The sequence below is a fragment of the Cotesia typhae genome, unplaced genomic scaffold, assembly GCF_013202065.1.
Source record: "Cotesia typhae breed Kobodo isofemale line unplaced genomic scaffold, CoteBio_Ctyphae contig_27, whole genome shotgun sequence".
Taxonomy (NCBI): Eukaryota; Metazoa; Arthropoda; class Insecta; order Hymenoptera; family Braconidae; genus Cotesia; species Cotesia typhae.
The window spans coordinates 2,598,378-2,619,946 of NW_027423733.1; the positions used below are offsets into that span (position 1 = coordinate 2,598,378).

Genomic DNA, 21,569 nt, shown 5'->3' on the forward strand with positions numbered 1-21,569 from the left:
GTAAAGCCTTATCTACTCAAATCATCCAGGCATCTCATTTTTATCATATATGTCAGATAGTAGTATTTTTTATTACAATTGATTAGATCAAAGTTTAATAGAAAAAATTTTAATTTTTTACCAACAAACGAATAATGTTCTAGAACGAAAACTGATAAATCTTGTCATATTCTTTTGAATTTACTCGAAATCATTAATATCATAATTCATTTTTTGGCTCCGTTATTTGTTAGTACTAATTTACTTTTTCACAATATTTATAAAACTAACTGTTAGTATAGCCCACTCGGCCGTGAAAAAAAGTCGTTTATTGGACACTTTTCGACAAAATGGTCCGATTTTGAAATCTTTTTTTTTTTTTTAAATACTCAGAAAAATATTCTGAACATTTGTGTGTACGTGGGAAGTGTTGCTTTTTTTTTTGTTTAAAAAATAGCGTTTTAGCGTTGAGCTTTAAATTAAAATATCTCAGAAGCTACGCAAAATTAGTCGAGATATGCTGCATACGAAATTTAGAGAATTAAATATGGAACAAAATGAGCCAAACTCGATGTCTCTATGATCAATAGTTTACGAAATATTAATTTTTTAATGAAAAAAAAATAATTTATTTTGAAAACAACAAAAGCTATGATTTGAACAATAAAAAAGTAAATTGATTGATTTTTCGCGGAGTTACAGCTATTTGTTGACAAGCACTTGAGCGGAACCACGTTTGTTTCATTAAATAATTAATATCTCGTAAACTATTGATCGTAGAGACATCGAGTTTGGCTCATTTTGTTCCATATTTAATTCTCTAAATTTCATACGCAGCATATTTTAACTATTTTTGCGTAGTTTCTGAGATATTTTAATTTAAAGCTCAACGCTAAAACGCTATTTTTTTAACAAAAAAAAAGCAACACTTCCCCGTACACACAAATGTTCAAAATATTTTTCTGAGTATTTTAAAAAAAAAAAGTTCAAAATCGGACCATTTTGTCGAAAAGTGTACAATAAACCACTTTTTTCACGGCCGAGTGGGCAACTACTTTATTTAACTAAGTAGCTATAAGATTGACTCAAAAAAATCTGTCATTTTTTATAACCGAGAACTAATACCTGTTATTATTTCAGCTCTTATAATAATTATGATTATTATTATTATTATTATTATTATTATTATTATTATTATTACCATTGTTATTATTTTTTTTATTATTGTTATTGTTATTAAACAATTTGTGAAAGAAAAGTTTTATTTACAGTGGAATCTCCCTATAGTTAACACGATAGGCCAGAATTATTCTCCCTTTACTTGACATCTTACATCCGCACGAATTCGAAATTTTATTCCTCTATGCGCAGTCATATGCGTGGTATTCAAGTATAGTAGACAAGTATACAGAAAACAAATAAAGAAAATTTCCTCTGTTATGACAAATTTGCATTGATTTTATTAAAAAAAAATGGAATAAAAATTTCTATAAAAGATAAGATTTTTTAGATAAGATCAGGTGAGAAATTGACACTGAGATTTAAGCAAACTTTTAACACAAAGGCATGCGTGAAAATAAGTGATCAAAGCCAAAAATATCGTTTTTAGATCATTTTAACTATATACATTACGACAAAATTAAGTTATCAAAAAATAATAGAAAATATTTCTCGCCCGTCAAATTTTCAGAATAAAAAGAATTATCTCATGGCTTAGCAGAGCCGCTCTTTCCCTCAATAATCCTCGAAGCGACTTATGTACTCGAATTATACTTAGCGCACCTAAAATACAATAAACGAACTCTTAATTTTGAATATAATTTTTTTATCGTCTAATGACCAATAAATAAAAAGTTTGAAAACTCAAATTTCATTAGACACCTTTTTTTTACAATTACTGAACACGTGATCTTAAAAATTAAGTCAATATTTTTAGAATCAAACCAGCTGTAGCTGTTCACAAGAACTATTCATTTTGCAATCGAGCAATAAATGTTGATTCTGTAAATATTTAATTTTATTTTCTAGAAAACATCCCTTCAAAGCAAATTTTATGTATCATATTAATTTTAATGGAAAAGACTCGAAAAATTAATTCATCGTATCTAAGCTGTTGAATCAGATCCTGTAAAAGTAGCAATTGATTGTTTTTCAATTATATAAATATAAATTGTTTAATAATCAAGTAAACCTTACTCAAACAGTTGTTAACGTATATTAAAAAAGGAACAGGAAAATCTTAGATACAAGTTAATGAATTTTGGAAACAACGATATTACATATTGTAATAAAATAATATCTATATGACTAAAAATTTCAACTAAGTGCACTTCTATGCTAACGACTACATACTAATACGATCCTTATACATCAGGCTTAATAATACAAAAAAGAGATAAAAAGAAAAGGAGAGAATCACGAACACTTACCCACTTGGATTGACAGCAGGCATGGATCCATAAGAACATACCTTATAAGGACATACCTTGGTTTTGTGTACTACATTTTTATCATGATGAAAAAATACTATTCAAGTTTTTAGAGTTTTTATGATATATTTGGTTGGTTTTGATAGACAAATGTAATAAGCAATGGTGAGATGGAAACAATAAGCAAATGTTCGAAATAATTGACAACAAATTTCTCGAGTTTTTACGGAACTTATTTGATTAAAGAAAAACACGCCACAAAAAAGCTGAGATCTGCTTAGACTTAATTTCTACCAGAACTTAATTCAGGGAAAATAAATTTTTTTTGTAATAAAAACTATGCTCCTATTCTAACTAAAAACATTCGTGGTTTTATAAGAAACTTTGAGAAGAAAATCGGCAATATTCTAGATCGATTGTATTTTTTTACTCTGATCTTTCAATGAAACCCCACATATTCAATAAGTAATTCCGTAAACTATTATAATTCATTAATCAACAAGTGAATATAATAGCCGAGTGAGCCAAACAAAATAACTTGATCTTTGACAACTTCAGTCAAAACAACTCGATATAAAATTAAGTCCGGTCAAAACAGATCCCACTCCCTTCACGATTTTCTCGTGTTACTGTTTTCCAATTCTCCTTACTTTTCTCCTGAAAGAAAACAAGAATATAGAGTGTAAGAACGAAGCCTCCACTCTTTACAAAACAATTATAATTGTTTAGAAAATCTAATTGAGAACTATTTATAAGTCCATTTATCAATGCTTGACTCATTTTCTCTTGTCGTTTTGGCTGGAGTTGTTATAACAACTCGAATACGAATTGATTTGTTTCGTTCGAGTTAGTTTAATCTAAACTGAGTTGGCTGTCCCAAAGTTTGCATTACTTTAACCTTAAATTGAAATAACCAGCAAGCTGGGCTAATTGAATCATGAAAACCTGATTGAAAAACCGTTGCGATTCCAAAGACTCAATTTAAAATAGATCACAGTTAGTTGGGTATAATCAGATCTATACAGACATGACTAAAATGCAAATAAAACCAAATCTGAGCAGATCTAAACTTTTTTTTTTTTTTTTCAAAAATCAAGTTCCAATTATAGGGTATAAATCGTAAAACATATAGAATGGTACAACAATGGATTTTTTCAAAAAAATTTTATATGTGCACGTCAATGGCAAGGAATGTATGTTAATAATCAGTGCAAGATTTGGTTTGGTTGTAAAAACATTCATAGAAAGCATGCCCTAAGTATACACACACAAGTATACATAATAGACTTTCTATTGATTTGAGAAATAGTAGTTAATTTTTTTTATTGTACCTATAATTCATTTGGATAACCTAGACTAGGATTTAAGTTCAAATTAATAATATATTTGATGGTTTTGATATCGTCGTGCCGCATATGTTACCCAGTTGAGTACTCTATGAACTTTAAATGGCATTTTCTACCTAATGATATTTCTGACAAGACAAATGAACCAGTACATGATTTCAGGCAAAGAAAAACCCTGCTCTTAACCTCTCGTGCGATCTTTCAACAAAATCAGACTATAGTCCGTTGAGGCACTACAAAATGCCTCGGTCTTATCAGCCTAGTGAACTACCACCCGAAATTTTCGTTACCGACTCTAGCTAAAATAATGTGTATCTCCCGTGACGTCACAAGACGACACGGAAAGAAAAAAATAAGTTACGAACCTCAAAACTTGAGCGATGATCGACACTGCGATCTATCCCCCGGTGTCAACCACCACGTTAGATATTTCTTAGTCAATGTTACCACTATACTACTATTACCACTATCAGGTGATTACTCACCAAAAGTTACTTCTAATTATCTTATATTTTCTTTTACCACTATTAAGTGATCACTCACCATAATTTACTTCTAATTCTCTATTATATTTCTAGTATTAAGCAATATACATTTTATTGTTACAAATACTCTATTTTATTATTAAGTTGCGTTACCGAGTTATTCCCAAGTTTGTACCAAAAGTAAATAATCTGCGTAATAAAAAACAAGTTTATTATAATCTTCGTATCCAACTATAATTCATTACTGTAATACCACGATCTACCTACTACGATCACATATGTTCAATCAAAAGGATCAATCAAGGACGCAGAATCCTTACCGCAGTTAAATTGTAAGTAAGTAAAATAAATTAACTGGCACGCGTGAGAACTTCTGTCCAAATTATTAAAATAATTTAAAACCTACAACATTTATGTACAACTCTGAGCCAGGCTTGTAAGCCAAAGTTGGCCCAGTTTTGGTTTATGTCTGGAATGATAACGCTGGCCCAAGCCTGGTTATCAGGACTGGCCCATTCCTGGTTACCAGGGTTGAACCACAGTTAAGTCCGGCCCATGCCATTTTATAAAATATGATAAAAAAAGAATTTTTTAAGTGTTACTTTTTTTTTAACTTTCCGCGAAGAAAATTGAAAATTTAAAAAAATCTGTAAGTTATTGGTTTTACCCCGTTTTTCAAAAATCGAGTGTTCATCAGATCTCGACGTTTTGAGGTCCTAGGAAGGCTTCCCTGAATGACTCAAAAATTATATTTTTGAGCTCAAAGAAAAAAAAAAGCATTGGGTTTAGATAGATAATACAGTGGGATTACGGTGTAAACATCGTGTAACTCCTGTTTTCAAAACCTTCTGTAACTCTCGTGTAAATTCTGTACAGCATCGATATTTTTACAACTTAGAGTAGGATTACAGTATCGACATGGTGTAAATTTTTTCACAATTACACGGTGCAAATTGGATGTGAACAATGTAAACGAAATTTATTTTATTCTATTATAATTTCTAATTGTAAGTCATAATATATCGAATAATAAAAATACGAGTTAATGTTGCCAATATTTACAAATGAAATAAGTTTCGTTTTTTTACTATCATAACCATGTGATCCTTAGTGACAATTATTTAGCACAGGAACGGTCACTGTGATGGACGAGAATGATAAACGTTTGTCAGGTGACTCATTCGGTTACTTACACAACACCCATACACGGAAAAAAAAATTTCGTTCTGGTAACCTAATTGTAGAGTTACCATAACTATACACAGTTTACTGTTCGTTGTAGAGTTACTGTAACAAAATCTTATTTAGTTCTGGTACAATCGTCCGCCAGGGAGAATATAAATCGAAAAAATTGTATTTGCATCCTCTCAAATCCGAGTTTCGCCGTTCCTATTACAAAAAATTTTGTTGGATACAAATCCACATAGTTTGGCCCTTTGGTAATAAGCTTGAAGTGATAACATTCGTCTCAGATCATAGATACATTCTCAACAAAACCGAGTACGTTTTATCCGGTCTCACTTCGCTCGACCGATAACAACGTGCTCGATTTTGTTGAGAATGCACCCATAATCTCAGCCTTGTGACGTCACTTCAAGCTTACCAAAATATCGACCTTTGCGCATATGTTTCAAAAATAACTATTTTATATTCTTTTCGTTAATTCTTGTTTAACACAGCAACCAGTCGTATTTCATTTTTTCTGTGTATATAAAGAAAAAAAAAAGTTGGATAACTTGAGATGTAGGTAGTTTTTTTTTCATAGAAAAAAATTTAATTTTGAAGAAAGTTTTGAAAGTAAATGAAGATAAATAGACTTAAAAGTTTTAACAATTTAACCAATCCTAGTCTAGTTATTTGAGATATACGTATAACAAACTAGTTCACAATATATAGTTATCGCATCTACTTTATAATACAATATAAAAATATATTAAGGTGGCGCAAGAAATTAACTATTAAGTTAAATCTCCTATAAATATAGATATGTTGGTTTAATATGTTCTGAAAGTCCTCTTCAAAAATCAGTTCAGAAAAAAAAATTTCTTATGAATCACTAAAACTTTTTAATAATTGTTTTGTAATCCCTGTCCCGGACTTGCAATCTTTCTCCAGTACAGTCCTATTTAATATTAATGAAGCCAAGTCACCTTATTTAACGATAAGTAAATTTTTTTTTTTGAGAATAGCCTCCAATAACGAACTGAAAGTGATAAAGTCAAATTTAAAAAAATTCTAATTCCGCTCTAAGTTTATTGTCAATACTAATTTTTATCGATGAATATTTATTAGAAGCCATAAATAATTGCAGAGAACTTTGTTTTGACTTTCATTATTTGTAACTTATTCACTCATTGGATGCACGCAGTTAGTAATGAATATATTTTAAACTCTAACATAATGTTGAATAAATTAAAATATTGATTTATCTATAATCTAAATAACTAATACAACTCACCTTAACCCGTTGCAGATCAATTGGGTTCATGATGGTTCCCTGAAAGAATTCGACGGTGGTGAAGTGCCGCTTGAAAAGACCCTCCAACTCAAGATCTGGTGGCTTCCTGTTTGGTTTGATATATAAGAATTTGTAGTGTAACTTTCACCTCTATTAATTGCACAGTTCACGGATCCTTCCGGAGCGACTTATATTTTAATTGTTAATGATAATACTTATAAAATATTTAAATTCAGTATGTAATAATAAAAAATAAAAATTATAAAATAGTAAGCTTAATAACTTCTGCTTCCGTTCCTCTGCTCCACTAATTCTAATAGTTCAATTTATCGTGCTGCAATAAGAAAATTGTAAGAGCAATAAATAGATATAGTTAGCAATTATCATAAAGAATAATTATGCAAAAATAAAAACAACTAATTATTCATTGCTTCAGAGCATTACAGCTTTTTCTGGCTGATTCCAATTCTGCATTCAATGATTTATATAAATTTAATGGCACTAAATTCTACCAGTATGCGTAAACCTAGAGATGGATGTCAATATTTTATACCGTGCATGATAGATTTCTTGCATGTCTACTTTTCTTAATTCTAGACAAAACAATCTACTCATTATCTATTATCTAGTCCCTTCTAAAAATATTTTTATTCGTTAACAAACTTTAAAAAAGTTTCTAATAAATGCGGATAAAATTAAACATTCTCAAAAAAAAGTGAGCGAGTTAACTGTTTGAACAAAATAAGCACTGAAATTTTTCATACCCTGCATTCCGTAAAATGGTATTTGAACCCATACCAGACAAAATATTTCTTTCATTACTTGAATTTAAACTTGAAGTTTAAAAGTCTGGAGCCAGACAAGATGAAAAAATTCAGAGCGATCGTAAATTATTTTGTTATACTCGTTCCAAAAGTTCAACTTTTGAGCGGTGGGTGGTGTCCGAAAAGATACTCAGTTTTAAAGACTCTACCATATCGTTTTTTTTTCCACGGCCTAGGCCTCAAAGTTTACTTCCCCCTTTTTTTCCATACTGTTTTTATGCAATCGAATGAAATTTAGAACGAAATAAATCAAATTCTAGTGTACTGACCGATGATTTTAAGTCAATTTAAACTCAGTTACTACTGAGTGGCGCTAATTATTTCTTTGCTGGCAGTTTATTACGAAGCGGACCTAATGTTAATAAAGTGACAACCCCGCTATAAATAAACATTACTAAAAAGATAATTAGTATAAAATTAAGTTTTTCTGCCGTTGTGAAACTTCATAAGATTTTAATATGTCATTATTTGTCTCCTATCCCTCAAAAGTTAAACGTATGGAGCAAAACTAGTATACACTACAAGGGCAGAAATTTGAGAGCCCTGAACTGCGCGCCATGATGCCCTCGGCTTCGCCTCGGGCATGTATGTAGTGCATCCTACATCATGGCGCGCAGTGCAGGAACCTCACCTTTCTGCCCTTGTAGTGTAATATACTATGACTGTCAACTTAATTCTTTAATTTGACCGTTTGTAATGAACAGAAGCAATTTCATCAAAATTCATGATGATTCTAATAACTAGGATTTTAATATTTTAAAAGTATTAAAAATTCATCGGAATTGACGCTCTCTATTGATTGTATTTGGGTTATTCTACAAGAATTATTTAACTTCGCGTAACTGTACATAATCTGATATTTACGACAAAAAATATCCAAAGCATAAATGTTTAAAAAAAAATCTAATTGATCTCCGGCTCGAAATTTGCTCGCCGGAATCCAGGATCTGAAACGGAGATTGCATCAAAAATGACAAATCATAAACAAATACTTCATTTTAATTAATATATCAAAGAAAAGAAAACCTCTCTATTGGCCTGATCATGTTAGTAGATAATGTAAACAATATAAACCATTTAAACAATATTACGATACATTAGAACATTCTTTTCACATGTGTACAATAATATTTGCGGTTCAGAATCAAAAACGCGGTTCAAAATCAATAAACAATATAAACAATGTAAGCAATATAAACTAAAACAAGAGAACATTCTATCCAAAATATACATGACAATATTCGCGGGTCAAATTCAAAAACACGGTTTACAAACACAAACTGGTTCCCCAGTAAACCATCCCCCTCTCCCCAGGGCAACTAGTCGTCAGCCCTAAGGGCCCTAAACTCTACCCCGAGAGCGAGTGAAGAGTTTCCTCCTCGCCCCCTTCTGCACGGCTTATGATCCTCAGCTGAAAGCCTTGGCACGGGGAGCCGCACTTTCATCCGGTCAGCCCACGATACTTACCTAAGTCTTGGTCAGACTCCAGGTAGAGTATCATCTTCTAGAATTACTTAGTGAAAAGTATTCAGCCGAGTAATTCTCAAGAGAAAAAAATACTTTTTTCAAAGTTAATGTAATTAATTATCTAAACAATAATTTGAATTAATAAATTCAAATTTATTTTTAAAACGGTACTTAATATATTTTTTAACCATCACTGCAAAAGAGAAATCTTCGCCCTCTATCGAGGCTCGCGCAAGCTCAACAAATCGTTGAAAATTTCTAAGTTTTTATTTCCGCAAAATAAATTAGTCGAGTCGCTTATAATGATTTTCTATTTTAATCAACATTTTTTCATTATCTATCCATTCCATCGGCCAAATTTTAAGTACTTATTCTTTAAAATAATTTCTTTTCCATACTAAAGCGGCTTGGGACTTAAAATAATTTCCCATTCTTTTACAATTATTTTCTTTACTCCCTAAACTCGCTCAGCTTTAAAATAATTTCTCACACTCTTCAAATTTATAATTTCATCAAACTTACAGTAATAATAATATTAATTAAAATAACACAATAATGAAAGTTAATAATAATCGTCGTGATAAATCATAATAATTATTTTAATCAATAATAATAAACAAAAAATTCCTAATTGTGAGTTGATGTTTTCTAGATGGAAAATTAATTATTATCCATGACTTTTTCTGAATAAGGCAGAGATTAAAATAATAAAGTCCCTACACTGAAAAAAAATATCTATGTGTATCAGAGTACAGAAGTAAGAAGTGAAACTTTTTTATGAGGTATCATTTTCCTACTATTTACAACTTCACGAAAATTAGGTAGATAAGGCTTAAGAAAAAAAATTTTTTCCGTATTAAATTAAAGCTATTTTAGTCTTATAGATATACCATTGTTGTCATTATTTAGAGTCTGCCATTAGTTAATCAGTTTACAAAAATAACATAACGAACTTTAATATTCATATTTCATGTCATAACAGTAAAAATAATTCAAAGCAGATATTTAATAACTTACTCAATCACACAAGTGATGAGTGGATAATTGGAATTATCTATTTAAAGTAATACAATTATATGATGACAGTTAATCTGGTAGACATGCAATGTTTTTTTAAAATTCAAAATGAATAAATAAATCATTAAAAATGAATAATTAAAAAAGTTATACGTATACTTATTTTAATTTTTTAATTGTGTTTTTTTTTTTAATTTTTTAATTATGATTTAATTGATTTTAGAATTAATAATGTTAACTAGATTTATTCTCTACGTCGCTATACTGAACTTTGATTAAAAAAAATAAAAACAACATGGCATGTAACCGAAAATTTTTTTTACATTGCTATAAAATTTCTCTCATATGTCGATAAAGAGGTTCCACTTTAAAAAATTCAAGTCCCATCGTAATACGTTTAAGTATATAGCTTATACCCATCTAACAATGTTAGCAACCAATTTTCTGGTATCAGAAGTAAAAAAAAATCTGCTTGCCCCATTCATGTTAGACGTTAATTTATCAAGGTAATAGTTTAAATATACTAAAAATAACAAAATATCAATAATGAGAAAATTCAAAAATTATCTTGGTAAATTTTGTTTAAATTATTTTTTATTGTTTGTTTGAATTTTCCCGTGAAAAATTGACAGTTGATGACAAATGACAGTAACGCATGCGAACATAGATTCTATAAGAAATTTAGTTAAAAAAAAAAAAACAATATCATTATATAGCTGCCTAATGAGTAAACATCACGAGGACATGATGATAGAAATATTTTATTTACACTTAAACGCATAATTATTGAGTTGTAATTATTTTCTAGGTAAGTATCGTGTTTTTAACACTCAGGCTCTCGAACAACGCAATTATTTGATCTGATTCTTTTCATTTGATTAATCTGGATCATGCCTAAGAATGATTCAAAAATTACAACATTCTTAGGCATGATCCAGATTAATCAAATGAAAAGAATCAGATCAAATAATTGCGTTGTTCGAGAGCCTGAGTGTTAAAAACACGATACTTACCTAGAAAATTTTACAAAATATATTTTAATCAATTTTTTTTATAAAATTGCTTATCAATCGACTCTCAAATATATTATATTTGTTCATTAATGTTTTTTCTATGTTTCGGTATATATTTTTTTACTCTTCGATCGAATGTAATTAATTTAAAGAAAAAAAACTATGTGTTGAAATCAATGAATTTTTAATTTTAGGCAATAATAGAACATAACTATGCGCTTCGCGCTTACGGCATGCAAAAAGTTAATTTTATTACCTACCTTTATTAGTATTTAATAAAGTTGGTCAATTTTTTTATCAAAATCATGCTAGCGTAATAAAAACATAATCAAACATCATTATGCATTTTGAATTGGTATTGAATCGATTCTTGTAATATAACCCAAATATAGTCAATAATAATAATAATCGCAGGAAAGAGTAATCTGATATCACATGATAACATTTTTAAGTACGCTACATTTATTTTCTTTCAACATCATGAAAAAAGTATGAATAATTTCCTAAATCAACAGACAAAAGTCTTTCATATTTTTACTCAGTAACTGTAAAAACGTATAAATGTAAAATTAAACTATTTAAAATCTACCATCCGATTAATTTTATAATCGATGTGAACACGCCAGCTCAGTTTAATCTCAAAATAACGTATCTAGATAGTTCTAAATATGAGCAAGAACATTATAATTAATGTGATAGAAAAAATTCTCATTTTCCGTCAGACAACGATTCCACATATTGTTCTAAATAGTAATTTCATGTGAGTGCATCCTATATCTCAATCACAAAATAGCTAAAACATTTTTTTCGATTCTGTCCTGATGGCTTCATTTTTTCAAATTTTTAAGGAAAAAGCTAATCGATCCATCAAGTTTTCGGGGCGTAAACCATAGTGTCCCTGTTCGAACTATTCTGGAAAATAGTGGAAATGCGAATGAAAGTGATACTCAGGATAAATATTTTAGATCTACGTAGACTTTATCTAACCATCACAGAAATCTACTAAGATTAAATTTGGTCAACTAAGCTCAAATTTAACTTCAATCTAAGCAGATTACTTTGAATCTACTAAGATTGAATTGACCCACGCAGATAAAATTCAGTGAGTTGAAATTGATCTTATTAACCCAATGACATGATCACACTAGATCTACGTAGTTCTAAAAAACGATTTCCCGGATAGTTATATTTTTGTCTGTTTTGAGTTGCTCTCATCTTGAGAGGATACCTTAACGCGCTCTAGGTCCACAGCATTCATCATGGTACCCTGAAAAAACTCCACAGTGGTGTAATGCCTTTTTAGAAGACCTTCCAATTCAAGATCTGGTTCTTTTCTGAAAACACAGGTGACTTCTTATGATTCACGGATAAAATAGCTTCATGGATTGCCTTTTTTCAATGCTTTCAACATTGAAATTTCATTTCAATAACTTTTTATTTGGATTCAATATTACGCATACGCATGTCACACTTAATATTTCCCTGAAGAAAGTTGCTTCAAAAAAAAAAACTCTTATTATATACTTACGAAATCGCTATAAAGGAAAAAACTTTCATAATTATGCTTACAATTTATTACAAATTACAATTAGTTATTTTTTGCATCGTATAAATAATTAAGCAAAACAATTTCAATTATAAATATTATAAAAAAAAAAAAAATTTAATCATACCTATGTAGGAAGACGACCTCAACGTCGACATCTTCACGATCTTCGTGTAAAAAGTCCTTCAAGAAGTGCGACACTGACTCGTAGGTGATGTGGCCGCACACAACAATGTGTCTACCAACACAATCAGTATGTTAATTTTATTCAAATTAAAAATTAATAATAAAAAATTGATAAGACAGTTGTTCGATTTTAATCTACTAATTTTTTTACAAGCCACTACAACCAGATACTAAAATATTGATATCCCCGCTAGCAATCAGATGATTGAATTAAATAATTTATTTTTGTAACATTAAAGTCAGAATTTTTAATGTACGTTTGAAAAAAGTATTATTAATGCATAAAGATTGACGAGAGGCTTAAAAAGTAAAAAAAAATTTCTTAGCAACCAGCGAAAGATATCAATAATGAAATAAACGAGGATTCTGTAATCAAAAATAATTGCAAATGAATTTATAAATGTAAATTTACAAATTACTTCATTTAAATATATCGATACTGCCATTCTTATACATCGTACCCCACATTTAGAAAACAGTTCATTTTTAGCATTGATTAAATGAGATTCAACGGATGAAAATATTTATTTAAAAATAGTTATTAAACTATTTGACCTTTAAATTTTTAATATGGCTTGCATAACATTGTTGTGATTCTATTTTTCAAAAAAAGACAATATGCCAAATTTTGTGGGATAGGACGTATGAGAATGACAGTATCGATGTATACTTTATTGTTGAGAATCCCATTTACAAGATGCAGGAGATATTACTCAAATGTCTAAAAACTTACCAAGATTTATTCATTAGAAATTTTGTGTTGTTAGTCGCGAAAATAAGCTAATTCTAATCGACAATAATAAACTAATTCTACAATGACTTAATTACAATCGCTTTGAATATTACAATTATACACATTAAGTGAATCGAGGTCGTGTATATTATACATATTACAGTGAGATATACTGTGATTATTAGTGTATTAGTCAATGGTGTTATTCATCTATGGTTGTTCATCATAGATCGTAGGCAATCAGGAATGATTAGTGAAGGTGCAGGCTTGTTTGTAATTTTAATAGCTTACGTTATTATCAATAAATCACTAAAATTTCAAGCATCTCTAGCTAAATTTTTTGCTTGATCTAGGTCTACTATGATGTTATTAATTAATTTTATCGTAATTTTGTGAATATTTGTGTTATCATACTAATTATATGTGTGTTATATAATTGTTGAATTGGAAAAATGAAAAAAATAAATTAATAAAATTAATTTTTAATTAATACCGTTTTTTACACGATATTTTAAATAAAAATGTGATAAATTTTCGATTAAAAAATAATTAAAAAAACATAAGAACATCGCAATATTATGAATGCGTCATAATAATTGAAATTAATTAATATTCCTCGTTATAATTTGTTTTAATTTTTTTTTTTCTGTACAGATCAGGAAGGAATAAAAAAACCGACCATTATTTTCGATTATTTTTATAAAAATATGTTTGTTTGTCATCATTTAAGAGCCCTCTTCAAATGCCAGCTTAGTGAAAAAATTTTAGGGATTGCTTTAAGATTCAAAATAATTTCAAAAAACGTCCAAAATTTTGATTTCTCGAAAACGCTCACTTTTTTCAATCCTCAGAGATGACGGATATATATCTATTAAAATACCCTTTAAAAGAACCCTAAAAATTTTGGTATCGAGCTGATTTTTGAAGAAATATCTAAATGCATAGTAAACTAATATATTTTTAATAATGCCTTAAAAAAAAATATGTAAAGTTTTTTTACGCAATTCTAGTACAAATTTATACCAATCGATAGGTCAATATAAGTTGTAACCTTCCATAAACACTGTTATAGCGAGATACATTCAATTTTTTTTTTTTTTTTTCAATCTTCGGTTAAATAAAAAGAATTCAAATTAAAACGTATCTTTACTTTAAACTATTATGAATTTAAAAGGCATGAGAGTTATTTGAGAGTTGCACGAAAATAGCTTAATTGAAAAGGCAAAGTTTATCCATTTGATCGATTTAACGATACGTGCGGTTATGAAAAAAAATGATAAGTGAAAAAAAAATGTAAAGATAATAATGTACAACAATAAAATAGACATTAAAGTATGTGTATTAAAGTAAGTTAAAATGAGCGAAGTAAAGAGGGCAGCTATTCATTCGGTATTATTGAGAAAATTCATATACGCGTTAACACATATTAGTGAATATTGACATATCTTTTCATTCATTATTCATTACAGAGCGTTTCTTCTATTGTACATGATTAAATTATTTTATAAGAAAAATTTACACACCTTATGCAATAAAAATATTATGTTATTTACTAACAAATGGTACCAGAATATTAAAAAAGTTTTATACAATACTCTTACTCGTATAGCTTGTAAATATAAAATGTTTTATTCCAAATTTAGCTGCGGAATAGTCAATAAACTAAACCATATTTGACGTCAGAAAAATAAAGTACATTAAAAACGGAGGGGTTTGTTCTGAACATAAAAAACATTAATTTAATGCCAGACATTGGATATTTTTACTGATCGATTGACCCTATATATACTATTTATATGCAGAATTTTGAAGGTAAATTTATATTTGAAGAAGTATAATCGTTGTTAATTGTATTAAGTATTGTTTTTTGCACAATAAAAAATTTTGCGCCATTTTGTACACAAATTTCGTGTCATTTTTAGGTAAACGCTTAATATATCATAGACACAATATGCACACAAATTTCGTATACATAATTGTGTTACTACAGCAGTGACAGAAAATGTTTCACTGTATTGTTTGCATTTATACATTTAGAATGGACAATTGAAGTCAAGACAGTTGTCGTTAAATATTACGATCTTCCCTACATTAGAACGAAATTAAGTGGAAAAAAATTTATCTACACTAAGTTGCAATTTTTATGGGCTAGAAAGTTACATGGGTTAACTAACGAGTGAAAAAAAAAAATACTCAAATGTAATACTAAAAATACTCTATATAAAAATAGAATCGATAACAGAAAAAAAAAGCTAAGAAGCCATTCATTATTTACGTAAGAACGATTTTTGCGATTTTGACCCTCCTTACCCCCATTTAACGACACGTAGGATTTTTCGGTATCCCACTCCCTTCTTCCATAAAGTCTTATCTCATTTTTAGAATTGATTAAATGTTATTAAAAACCGATTTGGTACACTAATACTCGTTGTAATTTTACATAAATCAAAGAATTTGAATTTTTTTAATATTAATTAAATTATATTATTGGATTTAGATTACGACTATATGATTGTTAGATAATTATTTAGTCTTTGTGAATTTGGAATCACTATTAAAGATTAGATTTCCAACAATATCTGAAAGTAAGGAAACAAATTATTCAAGAAACTATCCAAATTAATATCTTGCACAAAGCAATAATCCACTAAAATGCATCAAAGAGTAAAATCATATGAAAAAAACTTAATTGAATAAAAATAAGCATTTTCTAAAATACTATTCATTACTTCTATCGAATAAATTGATCATTCCACAGAATATCAATTAACTGTCTTGAAATTCAAAAAGAAAAAAAATGTTTTTTTTTTATTATATAAGATATTTAATTGAAAAATAAAACTACTTTATATATCAACGTAATAAATACATAGGCTTACAAAACCACACTATCATTTTTGGCTCTAAATGTCGAGGACATTGTGATTTACTTTCTGGACATGCAGTTTTCTTTATGTAAAAGTATTAAGCGCACTGCCAAAACCATTTTTTTCGGTATTTTCTTTTTTAAAGTGATTAAGTTGTCTCACTTTTTTTTTCTTTTTTTTTTTTTTTTCAAGTGCGGTTAGAATAAATTTATTAGCATATAGAAAACACTTTTTATTTGAAATTATATCCAATTTTACTTTACTCTATTTTATAAATATCCAAGTCGAAAGATCAATGAGATTACCGTATTTTACTTTTAGAAATGAAGAAAACCGGTTACTCTTCTTAATAAATCGAATGATTGCAAAAGAAAAATCTGTCTACAAATATGATTAAAAAAAACGTTTCTTATGGTCACGGAAAACCCTTCCTATTATTCATACACACGCTTATATTATACTTATTTATACAACAAAAAATATTTCTGGCACCTTTTGATAGTAAAACGGAAAAAAAAAAGAAAGCAAATTTAACGTTTGTATTTTGGCACTATTTGTCGGTGATTTCTGGTGTTAATGTACAATCTTTGCCAAAAAGTCTATCCTCACTCATCAGTACAACATACTATTTACTTGCATTATTCCGAGTAGTATAGAACGAGTCCCGAAGCGAGTAATAATCATTCTCTCAATTGTTTACGGACTTTTTAACAATATGAATGAACTTAAAACAGTTTTATATTCAAAAGATAAAAATGAATTGTTTACTTAAGAATCATTGATAATAAGAATAATTCAAATAAGATATAATCAATAAAAGAGCATAAACAGGTAACATTATTTTTTTGTGATACTGTGTAAAGCGTGAATGTAATAATTCGTGTCTTTTTTTTTATTGATTCTTTATTATAGGCACATCACTATTGTGCACATTATGTGTCGATGAAGTAACATATATTTGAAAAACAGTCTCAACTTATTGATAAAAATCATTAAATATTTGCAGGATTAAAATTATTTTCTATTTCGAATATGTTTAATTATGAGTAAAATTATTTATTGTCGTTTATTGGTTTTGACTATCACAATAAGAATCAGCTATAAGAAAACGCTAGTGATTGTAATCTATGATCGTTTTTGATGAGCTCCTTATTCCTATGTATTATTGACGATTTATAGCTTTTTCATATCAATAAAAACGTACTGAACTACTGTCATATTCAATTTTATAAATGAACGCATAGCCTGCGACAAAGACCATTTTCTGTTGTATTCATTGATTATTGTTACTGTGGTTATTATTTCTTTGTCAAATAACAAAAATATGATTTATCATTTTTTTAACGCACACGAAAACGATAATCATTTATATATAACAGATGACTAAAATATCAATGTTATGAACATTTAAGTGATTTACAACACTGAACTTATATATGCATTCGATGCTGAAGAAAATAAAGGACATGCTAAACATATAATGACGTTACTTTAAGATAAGTACAGCTCATTTTTCTAATTTTTATATTATTTTTATTCAATAATAAATCGATTTATTTTCATTGCTTATTAGTAAATCAATAGCTTTCGAAAATAATATATTACATAACTAAGTTACTAAGGTAGTCCTTATGTACCAAACAGAATGCTTTTAGCATGAGCCATAGGCGCACATGCGCAGACTGAAGACGTTTAATAAGTTATGGAGAATCGAAATAGATTCTTAAGAGTTTCGACCTTAGGCCCAAACATGTGTTCCTGCGACCGGTGCTAAAAACATTGCGCTCGTTATATAAACACTCTATTAGTACACTAGTCACATAATATATTATTCTCAGAGCAATACTATCAGCTTTTTTGAAAGAACAACCACTTTCTCATGATTAATGCAAGGTTAAGAATATGTCAAGTTTACAAATAATCTTTCATGACATTTAAAAACAGTTATTTTCCCACTAAATTATGAAAAAAAAATTTATAGAAATTCTATTGAACTAATCATAAATAATTAGTAAGTTAAAAAAATTTTAAACTTGTCTTCAATCTTTATATAAACAAAAAAAAATATGTAAGCAGCTGTATTTCTCCCAAGTGCCGTCTGTGTGAACAAACAAGCTAACACCAGTTGCTAGGTGTAGGTTAGTTTCTGTGGTAGTGATTGGAGGAGGGTTGTACACTTGATATAGAACAAAGTAAATATTATTGAATGAACATGTGCAAAAGTAAAGACATATAATGAGCTATATATGTCTTTGTACGTAAAGGGAAAGACAATAGAGAAGTATAGGTACTCAGACGTTAAGGTCAGAGGTTGTAGGTCAGTATACGGATAAAAATTTCCAAAAATCAGTTAGATGAAACACAATATAATAGAAGTTAAAGCTCAGCTTAAAATACTATGATAACCGTTGAATTACTTAAAAAATGGATGTACAAAAGTCTCCATTAATTTTGTTTATTCGAAAATTTTTAATTCTTAGTTTTATAATTCAAATAATTTTATCACCTAAATTAATGACTATCGGATTTTGAATCAAGAGAACCTTAATATTATTGTATTTATTATTTTTTCGTAGATTTACTCAAAATATATTGATCAATCAAGAGCCAGTCCCATAGCTAAGAGATATAACGCTTGTCATGCTTGCTAGAGACTGGTGAGGCATGGGTTCGAGTCCCGGTGTGAGCTGAAAGTTAATTTTCAGCCGGACCCCCATCGAGACCGACAATTTTAAAAACGGGGTTAAAAGAAAAAAAAAATATTGACGAATCTACGATATACGGAACGATAAAATATATAGAACGGTTTGTTTCAACTACTTCATACAAATATATTTTGCATTGTGGTAATCTTTTTGAATCCCTTTTTTTCATCAGCGTAGTTATATAAGCAAACTCTAAATACGTAACTAAGAACTTGGATACCTCAATGTATCCTATCTAAACTTAAATATCAATAAATCTATTTACATTATTTATATTAAATAAATAAAAATTTTTGAAAAATCTAGTAATTACACTCGTTATAAATATTATGATAACCTCTTCATAAAAAAAGATATCTTCTGGTATAATATTTAAAAAAAAAAAAATAAAATGATAGTTGTAATTAAAATTCTTGATTTTCTGAGTATCAATTATAAATCTACCGGCAATCACGAAAATTCATCAAAAGAAAAATATAAATCAATAATGTATGTGATTAAACTGGGTTTATAATTTTTACATTTAATCACAATGATTCACAGTAGTTTTTGTTATAAACGTATCTGACTGTTTAAAATTAATTGTAATCATCATAAATCATAAGAATAATATCAAAATATTTACTACACATTTTCGCTGTAACTATATTACTCGATATCAGAAATATTTTATTGATGAAAATGACGTAATAAATTTAGTTCCGGTATGATAGCTCAATCTAAAATTTCAGATACCGATATTTAAGAAATTATTTACTATTATTATTGCTTAGTTTTTATTCCTATAACTTCAAAAAATAATCTTTGAAACAATTTCCAAAATTTCAATTGTTTATAGAATTTTTTTAAACGACTTTTTATCATGGTTGACATAATATTTCAACTTCAAACGATACTAATTACGTGAAATTTTGTGTGAACTTTCTCCATATATTCCTCTGTAGCCCTTATTCGAGTTATGTAGAAATTTTGTTTTTGTTCTTGAAAATTTTTATGGATATTCGGAAAATGGACATAAGTATCTAGTAAAAATATTCGGTAAATATAATTATTGATTCCTTTTTTATCAAACTTGACAAAATATATGTAAATCTGGTCTCTAAAAAATATAAGTTCAGGCATTTTATTTTTATTTTAAAACAACTTCCTTTTGAAAGTCTATGTAAGAATATACTATTTCAAATACCCCTTCTTAATTAAGTTATTCGATCTCATAAGTCATATCTTAAGTTTAGCAAGTTTTAATGTTCTCATAATTTTATAATTTATCCGAACAATCGATTCAAAAATCTTCCAAGTTTATAATTTAGATGATATAAATATATAAAATAATAAAAACGAATAAATCAAATTTTGATAAAAGAAATAAATGGTTAATTGAAAGATAGTTGACAGGATAGCACTCTTAAGGAAGTAGACAGGATTAAACAACATTGTTGGTGTAGTGGTTACTTATTTTTTAATTTTTTTTGAGGGAAGCTAATTGGTTTGTGTCTCACCTGCGACCTCGCTCGTTCTTCAAAGTGCCGCCGTACTTGTTTCGCGTCCCGATCAGGTCAATTATCTCGGGGATACAACTGGCGAATATGGCCTACACCACGTGATAGAACAAAACACAACACTCGCATCAATATACATTAGAGAGGATTTTTATTTATTGATATATTTTTATTGTCAATTATGTCGAGTCACGTTTATCTGTCTTCAAACAGTCAAATATTTAATTCGTCATCATCATTAGTAATCGTTGTTATTTAATATATATTTATATATACGTAAAAGGAACATAAAAAAAAGTGTGGAAATAAAAATCAATAGAGGGTTGCACATGGAGTTATTAAAATGTGAGGGGATATAAGAAATAGCTTAGACTAAAATGACCCAAAATTCATCATCAGTGTGATGTACTGTGACCCATTTTCATACTTATTTTATAAATATTTATTTTTAATCACTCTGTGCTAATTTATTTAGTTTATCGATACCTGGAATAAGGTTTTACCTAGTCCTAAACCTACTTACGGATCTAAAAATAATTCTACAAGTGCCGACACGTCTAATGCTGTATTAAACTATATATAAATAATCAGAGCTCCACGAATAAATTATGAATCCCCGAACTCCTAATGTCAATTTCAATAATTACGCACATTGCACTTTTCAATATTTTATTTTTACATAAAAAATTGCACAATTTTATCAATTAAAAAAAAATGAAGTTGAATAAGATTTATATTTTCTAAATAAAGAAGACATTGGTGAATAGAGGGAGCATTTAATGATCTAATCACTAAAGTTTGCACGCTAATATTCAATTCAAAGATTGTTCATTTATTGTAAAATCATTTTACTTATAATTAACTCACAAATGTTTTATTGTTAATATTAACAAATTATGAAAAATAAATGAACGTCATCCTGGCGTCTGGTCGTTTATGCTCATCACTCACGCACTGTGGTTCAAATTGGATTGTTACTTATTTATTTGTGAGGAATAGACTTGATAATTAAAAT

At 28.5% G+C, this 21,569-nt stretch overlaps 1 protein-coding gene across 13 annotated transcripts in view; it reads right to left on the reverse strand.

Annotated features, from left to right (window-relative positions):
* Positions 1-21,569, reverse strand: part of Slo (calcium-activated potassium channel slo) — a 213,314-nt gene that overhangs the window by 108,420 nt on the left and 83,325 nt on the right. For 12 of the 13 annotated variants that reach the window (XM_074240314.1, XM_074240313.1, XM_074240312.1 and 9 more), the window contains exons 6-8: positions 20,555-20,646; positions 12,692-12,802; positions 6,698-6,803 (exon numbers count right to left, since the gene is read on the reverse strand). In XM_074240314.1, the coding sequence (XP_074096415.1) occupies positions 6,698-6,803; positions 12,692-12,802; positions 20,555-20,646 (309 nt within the window). Of the gene's footprint in view, positions 1-6,697; positions 6,804-12,246; positions 12,353-12,691; positions 12,803-20,554; positions 20,647-21,569 lie in introns of all 13 variants that reach the window. The other variant, XM_074240303.1, reaches the window with a different exon arrangement.